The sequence below is a fragment of the Chinchilla lanigera genome, unplaced genomic scaffold, assembly GCF_000276665.1.
Source record: "Chinchilla lanigera isolate Chin_1 unplaced genomic scaffold, ChiLan1.0 scaffold00021, whole genome shotgun sequence".
In the NCBI taxonomy this organism is placed as follows: domain Eukaryota; kingdom Metazoa; phylum Chordata; class Mammalia; order Rodentia; family Chinchillidae; genus Chinchilla; species Chinchilla lanigera.
In genome coordinates this window covers 20,851,484-20,871,712 of record NW_004955422.1, presented here as the reverse complement: position 1 = coordinate 20,871,712, position 20,229 = coordinate 20,851,484, and the positions used below count along the sequence as shown (strand labels likewise).

Sequence of the window (20,229 nt, the reverse complement as noted above, 5' to 3'; positions counted from 1 at the left end):
CTTTGATCCTCATACTGTTAGCTCTCCACATTCCAGTTTCAAAATCAGAAATCAGCTAGATCCAGAGAATACTGGATTCAACTAAGAGCTAAAAGGAACTGTGAGAAGAGCTCTGACCTAGAGAGACCCGCTGCTTCCTGTTAGGTGGAGTCACTGGGTGGTGTTTCTAGAACCCCACTCACTGTTGGCTCGGCTTTACTCACCCTTCATGGCTGCTGCAGTGTTTCCTGACGCCCTCCTGGGCGGGCGAGGCTTTGGGGCAGTAGTTAAACTTCCTCAATTGTCCCGAGAGTGCTCCTTTCCACGCAGGCAGGAGCTGAGGCTAGCAGAGGGCTATGCTCTGTTCCTCTGGTTTTGCATAAGCCGGCTTTTCCCCTGGGAATCCCCGAAGGCCTGCCCCTCGGTGGCACAGTTTAAATAGCTTCACCCCCAGGGGCATCTGCTGCTGTCACTTGGGCTCCTCCTTCTGCCGAGTCAGTGAAGTGAGTGCTCAGCCCTGCTCTGTGGAAGTGTCAGTCCCAGGACAGAGATGGGCAGGGGGAGGGGCTGGGGATTTAGCTCAGCGGCACAGTGCTGGCCTGGCAAGCGTGAGGTCGTGAGTTCGATTCCCGGCACTGGAAAAAAACCAAAAAAAAAAAAAAAAAATGGGCAGGGGGGTATCGGGCCACCGGAGATGTGCCAGGGTGACACCTGAGCCAGAGTGGCCCTAGGGCACATGGGAAACACACTGAGTAGAGATTCATGGTTGGAACCGAGGCCAGCAGGTGGGAGGAAGGCTGTGGATGGAGGGCAGACCGAATACTTGGGTAGCACTAAGGCTGACAGATTTGGAAGTAGAAGCCGTGTTTGGGGACAGGAAGAATGAAAGCACCTACTGCCCGCAGGGCCTTCAGGATTTTTGGTTGGTAGGGACAGTGGGGCTTGGGCTCGTTGGACCTACCAGGGTCCAGAAGGGCCTGGATCCATCCATTCACTTCCCTGGCTGTGGCTCCTGCAGTCCGTGCTGGTTCATGACCCAGGCCCCCTCACAACAGGCTGGGGAGGTGGTCCTGTGCTGGCGGGCTGTCCTGCACACACGGTGGCTCCTTGGCTTTGAACTAAGAGGAGGGGGCTGGGTCTGCAGTGTCCACAAGTCCTGCTCTCCTTCCTATGCTCACTGGGGGCAAAGGCAGGCCCCCACTGGAGCCTTCTGCTCGCTGGCAGTGTGCTTCCTGCACCCAGTGCCCGCCCTGGGGAGGGGCCAGCCCGCGATAAGGCGGTGAGGGCTGCCCTCTGGGGGAAGCTCCTCAAGAGAGAGCAGAGGCAAGGAAGTGCGGCAGGTGCGTAGCCTGAGGCCAGGAGCGGCTGGCTCTCCCCGCCACCCACAACCCCAGCCTTAGGCGGGCCAGGTAAGCTCCAGCCGGTGGCACCAGGCTGAGGTTCCTCCTCTCCCCTCCCCCCGCAGATCTGCCCAGCCTCCCTCTTGCCGTGCCACACAGCAGCTCGCACCTTCCGCTGCTGAAAGGCTCCAATCAGCTAGTGTGCTTGGGTTGTAGCTGGGTTCACCCTGCCGGTGAGGGTCTTGGCTGAGGTGGGAGAGCAGCCTAGAGTGGGGCCCAGCCCTCCCCCGAGCAAGGTACTCTTGACTGAGCCTCTTACCCTGCCTCAGTCTTCTTGTCTGTAGGGTGGGAGTGGGCTGGACAACGTGATCTCAGGGTCCCTTCAGCTCAAGCACCATGACAGTGAGAGGGTCACCCCAGCACTCTGCATCTTGCTGTTCCCTGGCCATGCTGGCCTCTGGCTTGCTCCTTGCCTGTCGCCTGCCTGGGGCACCATGCGTCTGCCCACCTCACCTCCCTTACCCTCTCGGCAGAGGCAGCCGCAGCCATGGCGGGGATGAAGACGGCCACGGGGGACTATATCGACTCTTCCTGGGAGCTGCGGGTGTTTGTGGGTGAGGAGGACCCCGAGGCCGAGTCAGTCACTCTCCGAGTCACGGGGGAGTCACACATTGGTGGAGTGCTCCTGAAGATCGTGGAGGAGATCAGTGAGTGCCCGCTGCCCCCACCTCCCCAGCACAGACCCAGGCAGCCGCCACAGTTGTCCCTCTGTACTTCCGGGCCAGCCCTGCTGCACAGCTCACGATAACCATGTCACAGTGACTCAGGCATCTCTTAATCATTTAGTTCCAAAAAAGACATTTCCCCTCCTCTCCCTCCTTCCCACCATACTGCCTCCCTCCCTCCCACTCCAGCTGCTTCCGCTGAGCCCCCTCCGGCAGATGGCCACAGTCCTCCCCACTCACCCACTTTGTGTTTGGGGTTGGCGGTAGTACTGGGGATGGAACCTAGGGCCTTGACACTGAGCTATATCCCCATCCCTTTTTAAAATTTTATTGAGACAGGATTTTACTGAGTGGCTAAACTGCTCAAGCTGGGATCAAACTTTCTATCCTCCTGCCTCAACCTCCCAGAGTACTGGGATTACAGATGTCTACCACCACACCTAGCCTCCATTTACCCACTTCTTGGGGTAGGAGAGGCCTTGCCTGGGCGGAGGCCAAAGTCACATTTGTTCCTGAGGTCTGAGGGAGAGCTGAGGGCTTCTGGTGACCTAGGCCCCGTTCCACACTTCCTCCCAGGGGAAGCTCTCAGCAGACTGGTGACAGGCCCCATCTGGGTGGGAAGGCCCTGCCCCCAACAGGAAGTTACAGCAGAGCAGCGTGCGGTCTCAGTCATGGCAGCGAGATGAAGAGCCAGGGACATGGGGACTCCTCATCATCCTGCCTGCCTGATGGAGGCTGCCCTTCCTTAGAAGCAGCAGGAGCACCCAAATAGCCAGGGCCATAAGGCAGGCCACAGGAATCTTGGCCGGGAGCCTGGGGCCTGGGCCTCTTCTGGGAGATTTCCTCAGACCCAGCCAGCCGCCAAGTGCAGCCCAGGAGGGCAGTATGTCTGTGGGCAGAAGACCCCAGGATAGCACAGCCCAGAGCCCGAGCAGGGAAGGAGCCCCCAAAGACAGGACCCAAGTGGCTATGAAAGCGGAAGTGGAGAACAGAGCACTCCCCTGGGGAGACTGGGTGTCAGACAAAGCCCCAACAGGCCTGGGCGAAGGCAGGACAAAAGGGGGCCCAAGGACCAGGTTGCCCACAGAGCACATCACAGGGGTCCTCCAGCTCTCTGCCCCTGCAGTGGGATATTATTCCTGCCTGCCCCACTCCCAGTCCTTCCTGAGTGCATCCAACAGGGGCTGATATCTCCCAGTGCATGACCAGCTGGGGTGGCTGGCGCCTTTCTGCCTGGCCTGGTGCTCCATGACAGTTGCCACAGGAAAGCCACCATGGGGGCCTGGAGCCCTGGACAGGATGCTTCCTAGGGGAGGCTGCTTAAGAGGAGTCCTGAAGCCAGGCATGGTGGCACATACCTATAATCCCAGCACTAAGGAGGCTGAGGCAGGAGGATTGCTGCAAGTTTAAGGGCAGCCTGGGCTATATAGTTAGTTCAGGGGCAGCCTGAACTATACAGCAAGACCCTGTCTCAAAAAAAAAAAAAAAAAGAGGGGAGGAGTCCTGAGAGGTGGTAACAGTAGGGAGGAGTTGGGCAGCGATGCTGGGGGCATGGGGGTGCTCTGAGTTAAGGCTGCTGGACATAATAAGGCACCGGCCTGGGGGTCCCCTTGCAGCTCCCACAGGCCTCAAGGCCTCCACATAGGAGCCTAGACCTCACCCAGAAAAAGAACAGTGCCCAAGGTTTTCAGCAGCAGAGGCCATGCTGCGTTGGACTTTTTTGTTGGGGGGAGGAATAGTGTTTTCCTATCTAGTTCAGGCTGGTCTTGAGCTCATTATGTAGCCCAGGCTGGCCTTGAACTCAAGTGATTTTCCTGCCTCAGCCTCCCAAGTGCTGGGATTACAGGCGTGCACCACCTGCCCAGTTGTGGTGGCCCTTTGAGCTGAGCCCTGTGGCAGCCAGTGGGGATGGAATAGAGGCAGAGGGGCCCCAAGGAGGCCATCTGAGTTGTCCTGTGGAGAGGGAACAAGACTTCCAGAAGTCATGCAGGGGAGATGGAGAGAAGGGGATTTGGGAGGAGAGGATGACACTGATTCAAGGTGAAAAGCATGGTGCTTGGGACTCCAGAACAGTCCCTGTCACACAGCCCCCAGATCAGCATGGAGGAGCTTGCTCAGGAGGAGGGGCACCTCCCTCGAGAGCTGGCCTGAGCAGAGCGCCTCAAAGCCTGGGGCCGGGAGCCACTGTAGTTGAGGTCCACATGCTGGGTACAGGGCCAGATAAACAGAGGTGTCGGGAATATAGGAAGCCGGAGACCTGACCTAGCTGGGGAGGTACAAGGGCCTGGCCAGGGCTCAGGGAAGGACTCGGAGTGAAGGTCAGTGCTGTGGGGGTCCCTGCAATAGAGGTGCTCCAGGAAGAGGGTCCTGACTGCAGCTGGGGAAAGGCTCAGAATGGCCAGGTCCAGTGAGCAGTCAGAAGAGGACAGGAAGAAAACACAGTCAAGAGAAAGAGAGGAAGTGGGAGGCACCCGGAGCACAGATGCCCGAAGGAAGGGGTGAACCCCGGGAGAAGTGAACCAGAGCCACAGGCTTCTCCCAGGCCGAAGCACACAGGGATGGTGGGGAGAGTGGAGGAGTGAGCGGGGATGGGGAGCTAGACAACCCCCAAGGTGGGCCTGGAGAACCCCCAAAACATAGGCTCCGCGCATCCAGAAGGACAGTGCACCCAGAGCAGCTTCCCGTCATGCTTTGCTTCTAAACTCACCTCTGCCACCTGCAAGAGATCCTGGGTCATCCACTGCTGTGTCCAGTTCCCAGCTGGATGATGCGTGGTGGATTCATACTTTCAGCTGAATGCTTACTCATGTATGGCTGTGTGTGCATACATGTCACCAACACGCCGCACTTACCAAGTAGCAGGCGTGGGTCAGTGTCTGTGAGTCAGGATAATTATTATATGTCACAAACAAGAAAATTAAAGCCCAGCCAGGAACAGTGGTGCATACCTGTAATTCTAGTACTCTGGGAGGCCGAGGCAGAAGGATTGCAGTGCATTTGAGGCCAGCCTCAACTACATAGTGAGACTCTATGTCAAAAAAAAAAAAAAAGGAGGCTTGGGATGTAGCTCAGTATGAAGGTCCTTAGTTCAATTCCAGTGCTAGAAATAAGGAAGGAAGGAAAAAGGGGAGGAAAGAAGGAAGGATGGAAGGAAGGAAGGAAAGAAAAGGAAACAGGCCCAGGGAGGTTAAGCACCTTGTTCAAGGTTTCACAGGGACTCACAGTAAATGTTTACAGAGTGCCTGCGGCTGGAGCTGGCCAAGCCCCAGCCCCAAAGATATACAGACAAAGTACAGTATCTGTCTCTTAACAAGCCAGCTATGTGCAGGGAGCCCCCTGGGCTGGATGAGGTGCAGGAGGCGGGGACACCAAGCTTGGGACGTTCAGAGTCTGTGTTTGGAGTCTGGCATCGTGACACATGCCTCTAATCCCAGCAATCAAGAGGCTGAGGCAGGAGAATTGCTGTGAGTTCAAGGCCGACCTGAACTACAAAGTGAGACCCTGTCTCAAAAAACAAAAACAAACAGAGGCCAGGCGTGCTGGCACACATCTATAATCTCAGCACTCAGGAGGCTGAGATAGGAGAAGTTCGAGACCAGCCTGGGCTACAAAGTGAGCTCAAGGCCAGCCTAAACTGTATAGTGAGACCCTGTCTCAAAAATGACAAAAACAGGGGCTGGGGATTTAGCTCAGTGGCACAGCACCTGCCTGGCAAGTGCAAGGTCATGAGTTTGATTCCCGGTACAGGAAAAAAACAAACAAAAAAGACAAAAACAAACAGATTCTGGTTGGGGATCCCTGGGAAGTGATGTAAGGACCATTCCCGTCATCTTGAAGGTGGGTCCTGCCCCCAGCTTGGGGACCTGGACAGGGTCCACCAAGAACCTGTGGCCCCCATAGATTGCAAGCAGGACTGGTCAGATATATCTGACCCCATCACATATATGCTGTGGCCCCCATAGATCGCAAACAGGACTGGTCAGACCATGCTATTTGGTGGGAGCAGAAAAGGCAGTGGCTGCTGCAGACACACTGGACCCTGGACAAGTACGGGATCCTGGCAGATGCCCGCCTCTTCTTCGGGCCACAGCAGCGACCGGTCACCCTGAGGCTGCCCAACCGTCGCGCACTGCGCCTGCGCACCAGCTTCTCCAAGCCTCTCTTCAAGGCCGTGGCCGACATCTGCCGCCTCCTCAGTGAGTAGCCCACCTGCAAAGCCTCTGCAAGGGGCAGGTGCCCTCTCTTCCCGGGGCCCAGCTGCTGTTACCCCTGGCCGCGCATCCTGTGCCCAAGCGCCCAGGAGTAAGGCGGGAGGTCACGGTGGGAGCTCCCCGCAGGTATCCGGCACCCAGAGGAGCTGTCCCTGCTGCGGGCTCCTGAGAAGAAAGAGAAGAAGAAGAAAGAGAAGGAGCCAGAGGAAGAGGTGTTCGACCTGACCAAGGTCGTCCTGGCTGGCGGTGAGCACGGGCCAGGCAGGGCACCCAGGAGACCCGGTGCAGACAGGCCCGCTGACCCTGCCGTCCCCCAGGGGTGGCGCCCGTGCTGTTCCGGGGGATGCCGGCGCACTTCTCTGACAGCGCGCACACCGAGGCCTGCTTCCGCATGCTCAGCCGGCCTGAGCCGCCGCCGGACCCTGGGCTGCTGCAGCGCCTGCCGCGGCCCGGCTCCCTGGCCGACAAGACCCAGCCGCACAGCAGGTGGGTGCCACCCCTGCCCCGGCACCCGCCGGTTCCACCCTGCATAGCACAGCCGTGACTCTGCCTCCTGCACCCCCAGGTGGCTGGACTCATCCCGGTGCCTCATGCAGCAGGGCATCAAGGCTGGGGACACGCTCTGGCTGCGCTTCAAATACTACAGCTTCTTTGACTTGGACCCCAAGGTGGGCTGGGCTCAGGGGGGCCCTGGGCGCTGGGACCTTGAGACAGGAAGGCCCGGAACCCGGGTCTGGGCGCTAGAGTCTGAACCCCAGGGGTAGAGGGTCTGGCCTGGGCTCCAGGACGTTCCCTGGAGGGGTGGCAGGAGGACCCACAGGGAAGCAGACGTGAGGACAGACTCTGTAGCCCAGCCCTCGTGCCCTGTCCCTCTTCCTGCCACCTCCGGTGCCATCTCTCCTGTGCCCTCCCAGCCTGCCCCTACTTCTGTGCACTGCCGCAGCTATAGCACCCTTGCTGCACACCCCGCCTCCCGTTCCGGGCTTCCTGTGGCTGCCCCGGGCCCCCTCTCGCCCCTTGGCCAAACCTACCCTGGCGACATCTGTCCCTGTCCATCTAGGAGAGGTGCACCTGCTGCAGAGGTGGCCGTCCATGTCATCCTTCCTGTGTCCCTTCCCACCTTCTTGGCCACTGAGACACAGACACAGTGCCCACTTCCCTGTGAGAAGAGCTATCTTTCTCTCATGTGTGGTCCGCACACTTCTGTCTGGCTCTCCTGGGGCTCTGCCCAGCGTCTTGGCTCTCACTGCCGCTCTCTGTGGCCTCCGTCCTGGGCCTCCTTCTTTTTTCCCAGAATGTGTGAATCTCATGGATCCAAACATCACCTCATGCTTTTTGAGTACCCCAATTTATAACCCCCAACCGGCCTGCTCGGGGTCCCTGCCACCTTCCCTGCATTCCTGCAAAAACCTCATCCTCCAGCCGTTCCAGGTCATTCCCAGGTCAGCCCACCCGATGCCGCCTGGAATCAAACCCAGAGTGCCCCGTTCTTTCCACGTCCCACCCGTGGGCACCTAGCAAGCAGTCACTGTGGCCTCTTCTCTTGCCTCCTCTCCTGACCACCCCAACCTTGGAATGAATGTTTGCAAACGTCCCTTTAGTCCTGTTGCCCTGTCTAAAGGGCTCCTGTAACTGCCGGCTCCCCTGCCCCAACCACAGGCCCTGCCTGCCCCAGCCCTGAGCTCTTCTCTGTCCTGGCCACTGCCTTCCTGCTGCGCTGACCTCTCTGCTCCTTCCACACCCTGTGCCCCTCCTCTTCCTGGGGACTTTGTAGTTCTTCTTCCCCAACCTCTTGGATTGAGTAGCTTTTATGATTCCATTTTATCTCCTTTGCTTTTACTTATTAGCTTTCTTTTTACTTTTTCTTTCTTTTTTGGTCTTTTTGAGACAGGGTCTCGCTATGCAGTTCAGGCTGGCCTTGAGCTCACTTTGTAGCCCAGGCTGGTCTCGAACTCACAGTGATACTCCTGCCTCATCCGCCTGAGTGCTGGGATTACAAGCGTGTGCTACTGCACCCAGCATTCCTATTGCTTGATTTTGCAATTTTACACCTTATCTCCTGACCCTGTAGGAAAGATAATAGCATAGCTGTTTCATATTCTCTCCCTTTCCCACATAATATACAGATATCTTTGTATCTTTCTAATTGAACAGTGTTGTCAGGTGTGCTGGCATTGAGATGGCGAACCCAGCACTTGGGAGGCTAAGGCAGAAGGATCTATGTGAGTTCAAGGCCAGCCTGACAGAATGAGATCCTATCTCAAAAAACAAACAAAGCTGGGCATGGTGGCCCGCACCTGTAATCCCAGCACTCGGGAGGCTGAGGCAGGAGGATCGTTGTGAGTTTGAGACCAGCCTGGGCTACAAAGTGAGCTCAAGGCCAGCCTGAACTGCATGGGGAGACCCTGTCTCAAAAAGACAAAAAAAAAAAAAAACCAAAAAACCCAGAAATCAAAAAACCCCAACCTAACTAAATAAAACATAACATGTGACTATCACTGTAAATAATAGCACATATAAATAGCATTCTAAGGAAACCCAGAATAGTTATGCTTATATTTCCTTATTTCCTTTTTTGGCAGTGCTAGGGATTGAACCGAACCCAGGGCCCTCACACTGAGCTACAGCTCTTTCTAAAATTTTTTTAAAGTTTTGGGACAAGGTCTCACTATTTCACCCAGGCTGAGCTGGAACTGTCAATCTCGCATCAGCCTTCTGAGCGGCTGGAATTACAGGTCAACCAACCACTGAGTTACATTCCCAGCCCAAACTGTTTTGTTTCACTTATTGCTAGTAAGTGACTATCTGTGCCCTCGAGCAGAGTGTGCAGAAAGCTGTGTGGGTGCTCCCTGCGACTGTGGCTTCCACATAGCCTGCTCAGCGAGGGGCAATGCTCCTTCACCAGACACTGCCTGGCGGTGCCCACTGTAGGCTCCTTCCACAGCGGGGACCATGCCAGCACGTCTTTCCTTTTTGGAACCCAGACCTACAGCGTAACTGTCATTCTTGGACGTCCCTTCACCGTTTTCCTGGGAATTTCTGCGTTGCAGTTGTTTCCTGACTCTGCCCCTGTTCCTTGTTCCCCTTTCTTTTCTTTTTTTGTGGTGCAGGGGCTGGAAGCAGGGCCTTGTTCCTGCTAGGCCATTGCTGTCCATTGACCACCCGCCCAGGCCTCCGTGTTCCTCTCTCCCCGGGTCGCCCTCCTTCTGGTGGGACACAGACTTCTGTAGCTTCCTCTAAAGCGTGCGCGGGACATGAGCATGTTGAAGCCCATGTGCTGGCAAAGGCCGTTATTCTGCCCCCGCTGGCTGGGTATCGGATTCTAGGTTGGAGACGCTTCCTGCCATCTTCCTGTTTTCTTCTCAATTCCACGGTGGGTGTTGAGAAGTCTGGGGTCATTTTTCTTTCCATTCTCCCATGTGACCCTTTTATTTTCTCTTGGCAATGCAGTAGAGGTACCAGAAGCTTCTAGAATCTTCTTCTTATCCTTTTATGTTCCAAAATTTCTCAGTAAAATGGAGTAGCCTGGGTCTTTCTTCATTCTTTGGCCTGTATACTTGCCTGGTCCTTTCAACTTAGAAACCTGGACAGACGCCCTGTATGCAACTATTTAATCATTTCCTCCAGCTGACACCATTTTTCTGTCATTCTTTCTGGAACTCTACTCAGTGAATATTGGCCATTCTGGATTCTCTCTGTCTCTCTCTCTCTCTCTCTCTCTGTCTCTCTCTCTCCTTCCTTTCTGCCTCCTTCCCTCTTCCCTCTCTCTTTCAGTACTAGGGATTGAACCCAGGACCCTGTACCTCTGAGCCATATTCCCAGCCCCTTTTTATTTTGAGACAAGGGTCTCACTAAATTGCCCACGCTGCTGGGTGTGGTGGCACACGCCTGTAATCCCAGCATTTGGGAAGCTGAGGCAGGAGGATCATTGTGAGTTCAAGACCAGCCTGGGCTACAAAGTGAGCTCAAGGCCAGCCTGAACTGCATAGCGAGACCCTGTCTCAAAAAGACAATCAATCAATCAATTGCCCAGGCTGACCTTGAACTTGCTATCCTCCTGCCTCAGTCTTCCAGAATGCTTGGATTATAGGTGTGTACCACTGTGGCCACTTCAAATATTTTTGATCTATAGATGGTTGGATCCTCCCATTAGGACCCTACAGATAAAGAGGGCCAACTATGCCACTTTTGGTGATCATAAAACAATAAACAAAACCAAAGAAAAATAATAATAAAAAAGTTTAGTACACATTGTCATTAATTCCCCAAAACAAATATTTCCCTTTGCTTCAAATACACTGATCTCATCATTCCTGCCACTTCTTTCTTCCTTTCCTCCCTTCTCTGCTTTCTTCGTTTTCCCTTCCCCTCCCTCTTTCTTTTACTTTCTTTCTCTTTCTTTCTCTCTGAGACAGCATCTCACCATGTAGTCCAGGCTGGCCTTGAACTTACTATGTAGCTCAGGCTCTCCTCAAACTCATGATGATCCTTCTGCCTCAGCCTCCCGAGAGCTGGGATTACAGGTGTGTGCCACTACACTAGCTATCACTTTCTGTTGCAGTTCGGGAGTCCTCTTTCCTGAGTGTCTTCAGTTGTGTTGTTGTGACTGCCTCAATGTCTTAAATTAATTCAAAACATTAACCTTTCGTGGTCATTTTGTCTTTGGGGAAGAGCAGAAGTTGAACCTTGCCAGGTTTGATGAATAGGGTATAAGAGGACACACTGTCCTGCCTTTATCAGCCTCTTGTTCCATTGGATGGCACTTGGCAGGAGAATTTACTGCATTTTTTGTTACATCTCATAAAGGCACTCGTGATGTAGCCAGGCATGGTGGTGCATGCCTGTAATCCCAGCACTCAGGAGGTTGAGGTAGGAGGATGATTGCAAATTCAAGGCCAGCCTGAACTACATAGCGAGAAACCTCAAACTTGCAGCAACCCTCCTGCCTCAGCCTCCCGAGTGCTGGGATTATAGACATGCAGCACCAGCCCCAAGCATGTTTAATTTCAATGTAACTCAATCAATAATTCTTATTTTCTATTTATGTTTTTTGGTAGCTTTAAAATGAAACTCAGTTGGGCATGGTAGTGCATGCCGGTAATCCCAGAACTTGGGAAGCTGAAGCAGGAGGATAGCCATAAATTGGAGGCCAGCTTGGGCTCTATAGCGAGACCCTGTCAAAAGAAAGAAAGAAAGAGAGAGAGAGAGAGAGAGAGAGAGAGAGAGAGAGAGAGAGAGAGAGAGAGAGAGAGAGAAAAGAAAAAAAAAGAAAGAAAGAAAGAAAAAGAAAGAAAAAGAAAGAAAAAGAAAGAAAAGAAAGGAAGGAAGAATCTTGCCAGGTATGGTGGTGCACATCTGTAATCCCAGCACTCTGGGATTTGAGGCCAGTTTGATTCTATTTGTTTTTTTGTTTTGTTTTGTCTTTCTGAGACAGGGTCTCACTATGTATGCAGTTCAGGCTGGCCTTGAGCTCACTTTGTAGTCCAGGCTGGTCTCAAACTTGCAACAATCCTCCTGCCTCAGCCTCCCAAGTGCTGGGATTACAGGTGTGAGCCACCACGCCTAGGCTTGAGGCCAGTTTGAACTACTGAACATAGCTAGACCCTCTCTCAAAACAAGCAAGAGCAAGCCGGGCGTGGTGGCACATGCCTGTAATCCCAGCACTTGGGAGGCTGAGGCAGGAGGATTGTTCTAAATTCAAGACCAGCCTGGGCTACAAAGTGAGCTCAAGGCCAGTCTGAACCCCATATTGAGACCCTGTCTCAAAAAGACAAAACAAAAACAAACAAACAAAAAAAAAACAAGCAAGAGCAGAGCATAGTGGTGCACACCTATAATCCCAGCACTTGGGAGGCTGAAGCAGGAGGATCACTGCAAGTTTGAGACCAGCCTTGGCTACATAGTAAGTTTAAGACCAGCCTGAACTAAACAGTGAGACCCCATCTCAAAAAACCAAAAACAAAACAAGGCAAAATAAAACAAAGCCATGGTGGCACACACCTATAATCCCAGCCACTTGGGAGGCTGAGGCAGGAAGGTTCCCCAAATTTGAAGCCAATCTGAACAATTTAGCAAGATCCAGTCTTGAGATAAAAAAGGTTGAGATGTAGCTGAGTACAAGGCTTCAATCCCTGATACTGAAGAAAAAAAAAATCTGGTTTCAATTTCTAAGTGCAGAATTTGTTCTCTAAGGGTTTTGGTTCATATCTGAGGAGTTTTGTTTCTCTTTTTTGCTCTCCTGGATCTTTGTCTCCTTGGAGCTGGTTTTCTCTTATTCCTCTCGGTCTCCGTAGTCCAGACCAGCAGCCGTGCTCAGCTGTGGGCAGTCCTGGCTGTCCAGTCCCACCTGGATGCCAGGCTCTAAGCAGCTGGCCGGAGACCCCGACGAGTGAGCACAGGCAGCGTCTTGGTGGCTCTGGGTGGGGATGCGGATGGGCTGGGGCTGCTTCTCTGGAGGGTTTTGCTCATTGCTTGGTGTCTTAGTGGTGACCCCTCTCACGGTCCAGCTGGGGCTGGAAACTCTCTGCCAGCGTCTGGGTGTCACGTAGGGACGGCCCCCCAGTCGTCTGTCGCTGCTGAGTGCCGGCTTCTACTCCACCCAGGTATTCCACACCAGGCGCTCTTCCGGTTGCATTCAGGGTACCATTGCAGAGCTCCGTCCATCTCAGCAGCCTCAGGGAGAAGGTTTCAGGTTTTTCTCGGTGTCAGCATAGGTCACCTTGCTGCAGGTTACTAGGGAGGGGCCTGACCCTTTTAGATTTTCTCATGTGTGTGTATGTGTGTGTTACTAGGAACTGAGCTCAGGAAGCACTGAGCTACATCCCCAGCATCTTTGTTTTTTTAATTTGTGACAGGGACTTGCTAAGTTGTTAAATTTTTCAGGTTGCACTCCAACTTGAGATACCCCTGCTTCAGCCTCCCAGAATGCTAGGATTGGACCAGAGTTATAGCTCAGCGGCATTAGCACCTGCCTGGCAAGCATGAGGTCATAAGTTCGATTCCTGGTACCCTCCCCCCCCCCAAAAAAATCCAGACAAAATGCTAGGATCACAGGTGTCTTGCTTGGGTTTGCATTTCTTATTTCCTTTTTGTGAGTACGTGTTTGTAGCACATACATACTGATTCCTTTCTTTGTGGGAGTTGATACATGCACATAACACATCATAATCTTTCTGGTTCTCCTTTCTCTCCCCTTTCTCCTGGTCCTTCCATCTTTTGGTCCATTTCCCACTTGCAAATATCTATCTCCCTGTTTCTTATGATCTTATGATCTTTTATTTTGCTCAACAAATTACATATATTTTGTGTTTCTCATATAATTGAAACCATGTCATATTTAAGCTAATTTATTTCACTTCAAATTTTGGTCTCGGGGTGCATCCATTTTCCTACCAATAACTCAAGGTTATCCTTCTTTATGGCAGAGTAATATTCCATTGTATGTAAATGCCACTTTTTCTTTACCCACTGCTCGGTTGATAGGCAGATAGGCTGTTTTCAAGACTTAGCTATTATGAGTTGTGCAGCTATAAACATGGCTGTGCATGGATCACTGTGAAAGGATGTCTGGTTTTGGTTTTTTTTTTTTTTTTTTGGTACCTGGAATCGAATCGAACTCACAACCTCACACTTGCCAGGCAGGCACTGTGCTGCTGAGCTTTATCCCCAGCCCTAGGATGTCTTCAAGCATTTGCTATTTCTGAATTTCTTGGGCCTTGCTCTCCGTCTCAGTGGGCCTCCGAGGGTGGCTTCTGTGGTACTGGGACCTTCCTGTGCCTTTGCCCCCGCCGACCCTTCTGGCTGGAACCCTCTTCCTTCACTTTTCCCATTGTCGCCCTTCAGGTTTCTGCTCGGGTCGGCTCCTCACACCACCCTGGCCCTTGACTGGGGAATGAGGGTGCTGGCTGGGGGAGCTATTTGTTTTCTGGACTTGGGTTGCTCAACTTCCATCTCAGGCATCCACCAAGCATCAGTACTCCAGGCAGGGGGCGCAGGAGGCCGCTTGCTTGTGCAGGCCCCTTGGCGTCTGAGCTGCCAGCTCCCCACCCACCGCAGGCAGACCAGGTGCGGCTGACGCAGCTGTACGAGCAGGCGCGCTGGGACCTGCTGCTGGAGGAGATTGACTGCACCGAGGAGGAGATGATGGTGTTCGCGGCCCTGCAGGTGCCTAGGCGCCAGGGGTAGCCGGGGTGTGGGTCCTGGGCAGGCCTTCTGGAGCGGGGCTCATCTCCGGGGATGCTCAGCCTGGGGCCACCACTGGGCAGTGGGACTCAGCACTCCCTGGCCATGCACCCCCAGTACCACATCAACAAGCTGTCGCAGAGCGGGGAGGCTGGCCAAGCAGCCAGCACAGACCCGGGACTGGACGACCTGGACGCGGCCCTGAACAACCTGGAAGTGAAGCTGGAGGGCTCTGCACCCACAGATGTGCTGGTGAGGAGGGCTCGGCTGGGATGAGTGTCCGGGCTCAGGGGCCCTGGGCCCCCCTGACTCCTCTCCTCCCCCAGGACAGCCTCACCACCATCCCAGAGCTCAAGGACCATCTCCGAATCTTCCGGTGAGTCCGGCCATCCCCATCCGGAGGAGGAGGAGGTATGTGTCGGGGGTGGCCATTCACACCCTGCTTGCTCTCAGGCCCCGGAAGCTGACCCTGAAGGGCTACCGCCAGCACTGGGTGGTGTTCAAGGAGACCACGCTGTCCTACTACAAGAGCCAGGATGAAGCCCCGGGGGACCCTATTCAGCAGCTCAACCTCAAGGGTAAGGGAGCAAGAGCAGGGACTGGCAGGAGCCCCTCACCCGCCTGTTTCCTCTAGGAACCGGGGAAGGTGATCTCTGGGGAGGTGGCTGTTCTGATTCCGCTGGCTTTCACACCGGGCCCTCTCAGGCAGGCCTCCCCCGCCAAGACCCCCAGCCACCTCTTATCCCTGCAGGCTGTGAGGTGGTCCCGGATGTCAACGTCTCCAGCCAGAAGTTCTGCATCAAACTCCTAGTGCCCTCCCCTGAGGGCATGAGTGAGATCTACCTGCGGTGCCAGGATGTGCGTGAGGCTGGCAGGGACAAGACAAGGCTGGGGCCAGGGCTAAGGTGGCACTCAGGACAGAGGTGGGGTGGGGGCAGAGCCTGGCTGGCTCCTCACCACTGTCCCTGTCCCCCCAGGAGCAGCAGTATGCCCACTGGATGGCCGGCTGCCGGCTGGCCTCGAAGGGCCGCACCATGGCAGACAGCAGCTACGCCAGCGAGGTGCAGGCCATCCTGGCCTTCCTCAGCCTGCAGCGGGCAGGCGGTGGGGGCTCAGGCAACCACACCCAGGGCCCCGATGCCTCTGCTGAGGCCCTCAACCCCTACGGCCTTGTTGCCCCTCGCTTCCAGCGGAAGTTCAAGGCCAAGCAGGTATAGAGAGGGTGGAGGGTAGGAATGACCACACCATTTTCCTGGGTACCTCTGACCCGCCTCTCAGAAGAAAACTGTGTGGGCACCTGTTCCCTCTCCCAAGCCTCTGAAAGGGTCATGATCCTAGGGCTCCTGTCCACTCAGGGCCTGGCTCAGCTTGCATTTACCAAGCAGTGAGAGGTTGTACTTTGGTGGCTCTGTGGCTCTGTGCTGGGCATTGGCCCTTTCCCAGGCTCAGCACCCTGTCCCCCTGACAGGGGCAGGAAGGGGTCTCAGGGACTTTGAGGGGGGGAACTCCCACAGCCCCTCACCAGTATGGCCCCACAGCTCACCCCAAGGATCCTGGAGGCCCACCAGAACGTGGCCCAGCTCTCACTCACTGAGGCCCAGCTGCGTTTCATCCAGGCCTGGCAGTCCTTGCCTGATTTTGGCATCTCCTACTTCACCGTCAGGTAAAAGCCCCAGCCTGCCGCCCACTGCCCCAGCCTGCCGCCCACTGCCCCACGCGCCGCCCCAGGCAGGCCTGTTGAAGATGCAAGAGGCAGAGCTCACCTGGGAAAGCAGGAGACTCAGTGTCTGTCCAGGCTCTGCACGAACCCTTCCCCCTCTGGGCCTCCATTAGTGTTCCTCAGGACACGGCCGTCCTTAGAGGCCGTGACAGAAGGCGGCCCTCTTTATTCATTTCCCAAGCCTGCCAAGACAGGGTGATGGATGACGATGACGATATACACACTATCATTAGCATTTCAGTGCTGTGAAGTGAATCCATCAAATAACACCCATTTTCCAGCTGAGAAGCTCAAGCCCTAGGAAATCTGAACAAGTCGCTCAGGGTTGCACAGCAGGCGAGCGACAGAGCTGGGATGTGGGCACAGCCCTGTCCTGCCCCATCACACTGTCTCTGGACATCGCATCACGCTATCTGGGTGGACTGTGGGGCCCTGCTCACACACACCTGCCCTGCAATCAGGTTTAAGGGCAGCAAGAAGGATGAAATCCTGGGTATCGCCAACAACCGACTGATCCGAATTGACCTGGCTGTGGGCGACGTGGTCAAGACCTGGCGCTTTAGCAACATGCGCCAGTGGAATGTCAACTGGGACATCCGGCAGGTAGGCCCACCGTGAGGGCAGGGGGAAGGGGACAGATGGTGGAGGCTTTGCCCTTATCCCTGTCACCCACTGGCTCCTCTGACTGCCCGCCCCACAGGTAGCCATCGAATTTGATGAGCACATCAACGTGGCCTTTAGCTGTGTGTCTGCCAGTTGTCGAATCGTGCACGAGTATATCGGGGGCTACATTTTCCTGTCAACTCGGGAGCGGGCCCGTGGGGAGGAACAGGATGAGGACCTCTTCTTGCAGCTCATAGGTGGCCACGAGGCCTTCTAAGGGCAGTGTAACTACCCATGCCCCACTCATCACCAGCCACAGCCATTCCTGTGCCCGCTGGGACTCTCACTGCCCCACCCCAAATCCAGGCACGCTCTGAGCTGGGCACTTCCACCTGCTGTCACTGGCAGACCAGGTCCCTGGCTGGGCCAGGCTCTGCCATCATGCAGGCTGGGGGTGGGGTGGGCCTGAGCTCATACACAGCCTGCTTATCTTGTCTGCATGGCCAAGGCCAACACGCCTGACCTGTATGTGGCACAGCTCCATGAGCACACAAGGAGGACCAGATGTAGGCAAAGGATGAGAAATCCTACTTTCAAACTGGAGTTCTTTTCTTGTTACTTTTAATTTTTTTAAATACATATTTTATTGTTTGATCATCCTTCTTCTGCGGCTGTGCACGGGGCCACTCAGACACTCCGTCTCTTTATCACCAGCCAAGGAGAGAGGTTTTCCTGGGGTAAAGATGAGAACTGCTTAGAGAAAGGGAGATCTAGTCAGCCTGGGTTTGGGGGTGGGAAAGAAGCAGGGGCAGAGGGCACAGGCATGTGGGGTTGTGGTCCTCACGGGCAGGCTGCAGCTGCAGGGCTTCTTTGAAGTACTTGGGAAGCAGGAAGCCACTGGCATCTCCTGGAGTCAGGATCACTCCATTGGCAGAGCGGAAGAAGGGGATTCCATCTGCCAACAGAACTAGCGATGTGACTCGTGCCCCTCAAAGGGCCCGGTAGTCCCTTCTGTGACAACACCCACCTGCCAGGGCTAGGGGTCCATTGATGATCACAGCCACCTCACAATCTGGGCGCATACCTGCCAGAACAACCAGAGGTGGGGCATGGGAGACCTGGGAGCAATTAGTAAACCAGGGCAGAGTGGTCCTAAGGTGAGGGGTACAGTGCTGTGTGAGGCTGTGCCCCTTGGGGGGGACCTGAGAGGTTAGAGTGGGTGGGAATAGGTGGGTAGAACTGACCACTGATGACGCCAGGGTCCCCAGGTAGTCCTGGGGCCAAGTGAATGTGTGTCCTTCCCTGGCATGACAGGCCCTTGAGCAGGATGGATGGCCAGTGCTTCCAGAATGTACCATGGACCAGCACCTGGGGCAGGGCCTGTGGTGTCTCAAGGGGCACCAGCTCCAAATCAGGCACCTGAGATGGATGGTTGAATAGGCAGCAGTGAGACCTCCTCTGTGGACAGGGGTCCCATCTGGCTCTCCCACCTGTCCCCTCGGCACCCACCTTCAGGGAGTGGCCCTGATTAGCCCGGATGAGGGGGCCAGTACTGGAGTCTCCTGGCCGAAGGGTGAACCGCTGCTTCTCATTGGTGTCCACCACACGCTGTACATCTTCAGCAGAGAAGCTGTGGAACTGGGGCAACTGCAGGAGGCTGTGCAGGGGCACAAAGCCATCTGCGGGCAGACAGGCGCTTAGGTGCCAACCTTGCTATGGCCAGCCCATAGTTCACGGGAGGCCACAGGCAGCCAGAACAAAGGCTGGGCCTGCAGATCACATGGGCTTCGTCTGTGTGACCGCTGGGAAATCTTCCCTTTCTGTACCTCAGTTTCTTTACCCAGGGAGAGAAGCTGCCTCAGGGAGGCTCACACAGGTAAAGTGCTTAGTACTGGCCCAGAGTGGATACTCAGTAAACATCACTTGCCCCAAGATTCCCTCAGTGCCCATCCTTGGGGTGTCTACTGGGCCATGTGACTGGCAGGAAACCACCCGAAGGGCTACTTGGCTGGACATCACCAGGCCTCGCCTAGACAGTTTCCTCTCCCAGTAGACATGATATGGGGCTCTGGGCCCAGCCTTCACTGGGCCAGAGTGGCAGAATTGGGTGAACTGGGTGGCTGTGTGCCCTCCACAGTGACAGACCCGACTGCGACCTTCTCCAGTGCAAGGTGCCTGCTGTGTCTTCTCCACGGGCGGGAGTGGGAGCCACAGTGCAGGGGGCACAGACAGGCTCATATTGCTTCCTGGGTTCCAACCACTCCTCCCTGCCACCCAGATTTCACTTACCAGCTCCCATGGGAAGCCCCAGCTTCAAGGCCCCGTGACGGAGGGCATAGGACAGAGCCTTAGACAGCTGCACATCTCGGTCCTGCAAAGAGTCTAGGGGTAACTTGGGTCTCCGTAATTGACCCTGCCCTGCTGCCCACCCCGAGCCCAGAGTGACCTGCTGCAGAGAGAGAGGACTCTCTGTGGTCTCTGGGACCAGAATAACCCACGAGTCCCCACTACCGGGAAGCCAGGCCTCCGAGCCCCTCCCCCCGAGCCTTCCCCCAGGCAGGTGAGGGTGAGGAGAGGCGAACCTGCTCCCGGGGTCGGGCAGCCCTTCTACCCTTGGGCCCTGCTGCCTCCCGGCTCCTTCCTCCAAAGGACTTCATACTCCAGACCTGAAGCGGGGTGGAGGGCGACTTGTGGAGACTGATTTAAAGATCTCGGGTTCCCACCCTGCCCGGAAAGTTACAACGGCTCAGGACAGGACAGCTGGGTGGCAAAGGCATAGCTCATAACATTCGGCGTCCACCCTCGAAAGCCGGGTTGCAGACAAGGCAACGAAGGCCCCCCTGGCGAGACTTGCAAAGTCACACTGGCAGCCACAGCTGTAGGGAAGCTGAGCACGCGCTTCGGGTGGGCCACAGCGTGCAGGTTGACCCTGGGGAAGGACCCGCAGCCTCGGGCCGGTAGCGAACTCCAACACTTCTGCACTAGCCAATGAGAAGGCACGGAAGAAAGGGGCGGGCCTTCCGCTTCAGGGGAAGGGGCGGAGTGTGAGAGCCCAGGTTGCCGGCGGCTCTGCCAAATAAAAGGCGCAGAAGCAGTGAGCGGGTGGTTACTCTTGGAGAAGAGACGGAGTGTACGGACCCAGCTTGTGGGTGAGTGGGTGAGTTTGGGTGCCGGCGGAGGCTGGGGCTTCCAGGCTCCCAGGCTGCCGGCCTCAGAAGGGTCTCTCTGTGTGTCGATGGTTGGCCGAATCCCTAGGTTTGGGGAATAGGAACATTTGGGGGACCCAGGACTTCTGGATGGTAGGGATGTTTAGAAGTCCCAGGAGCCAGGCGTGGTGGGGCATGCCTGTAATCCCAGCACTCGGGAGGCTGAGGCAGGAGGATCGTTGCGAGTTCGAGACCAGCCTGGGCTACAAAGTGAGCTCAAGGCCAGCCTGAACTGCATAGCGAGACCCTGTCTCAAAAAGACCA

General features: G+C 55.4%; 3 protein-coding genes across 7 annotated transcripts in view; 2 read left to right on the top strand and 1 right to left on the bottom strand.

Moving 5' to 3' along the window:
* Positions 1-1,249: 1,249 nt before the first annotated feature.
* Fermt3 (fermitin family member 3) lies at positions 1,250-17,416 on the top strand. Of its 2 annotated transcripts, none has more exons than XM_005384637.2 (15): positions 1,250-1,388; positions 1,853-2,026; positions 6,007-6,240; positions 6,382-6,501; positions 6,573-6,741; positions 6,821-6,923; positions 14,311-14,418; positions 14,554-14,688; positions 14,763-14,812; positions 14,890-15,014; positions 15,188-15,294; positions 15,414-15,647; positions 15,975-16,099; positions 16,618-16,759; positions 16,857-17,416. In XM_005384637.2, the coding sequence occupies exons 2-15, from the start codon at positions 1,867-1,869 to the stop codon at positions 17,034-17,036; spliced, it is 1,992 nt and encodes a 663-aa protein (XP_005384694.1). In that variant the 5' UTR covers positions 1,250-1,388; positions 1,853-1,866; the 3' UTR covers positions 17,037-17,416. The 2 variants fall into 2 exon arrangements, with proteins under 2 accessions (XP_005384694.1, XP_013369410.1); XM_013513956.1 differs by having other exon boundaries at positions 1,298-1,319.
* On the bottom strand, positions 17,364-19,907 carry Trpt1 (tRNA phosphotransferase 1). Of its 3 annotated transcripts, none has more exons than XM_013513959.1 (7): positions 19,342-19,907; positions 19,049-19,130; positions 18,269-18,438; positions 18,004-18,178; positions 17,787-17,843; positions 17,604-17,714; positions 17,364-17,509 (listed from the first exon to the last, which is right to left on the bottom strand). In XM_013513959.1, the coding sequence occupies exons 1-7, from the start codon at positions 19,414-19,416 to the stop codon at positions 17,403-17,405; spliced, it is 777 nt and encodes a 258-aa protein (XP_013369413.1). In that variant the 5' UTR covers positions 19,417-19,907; the 3' UTR covers positions 17,364-17,402. The 3 variants fall into 3 exon arrangements, with proteins under 3 accessions (XP_013369413.1, XP_005384698.1, XP_005384695.1); XM_005384641.2 differs by having other exon boundaries at positions 19,426-19,742; XM_005384638.2 differs by having other exon boundaries at positions 17,364-17,491; positions 19,342-19,741.
* Positions 19,800-20,229, top strand: part of Nudt22 (nudix (nucleoside diphosphate linked moiety X)-type motif 22) — a 3,464-nt gene continuing 3,034 nt past the window's right edge. The window contains exon 1 of one of the 2 annotated variants that reach the window (XM_005384643.2): positions 19,800-19,908. The gene's annotated coding sequence lies outside the window, so the exon portion shown is untranslated. Of the gene's footprint in view, positions 19,917-20,229 lie in introns of both variants that reach the window. The other variant, XM_013513958.1, reaches the window with a different exon arrangement.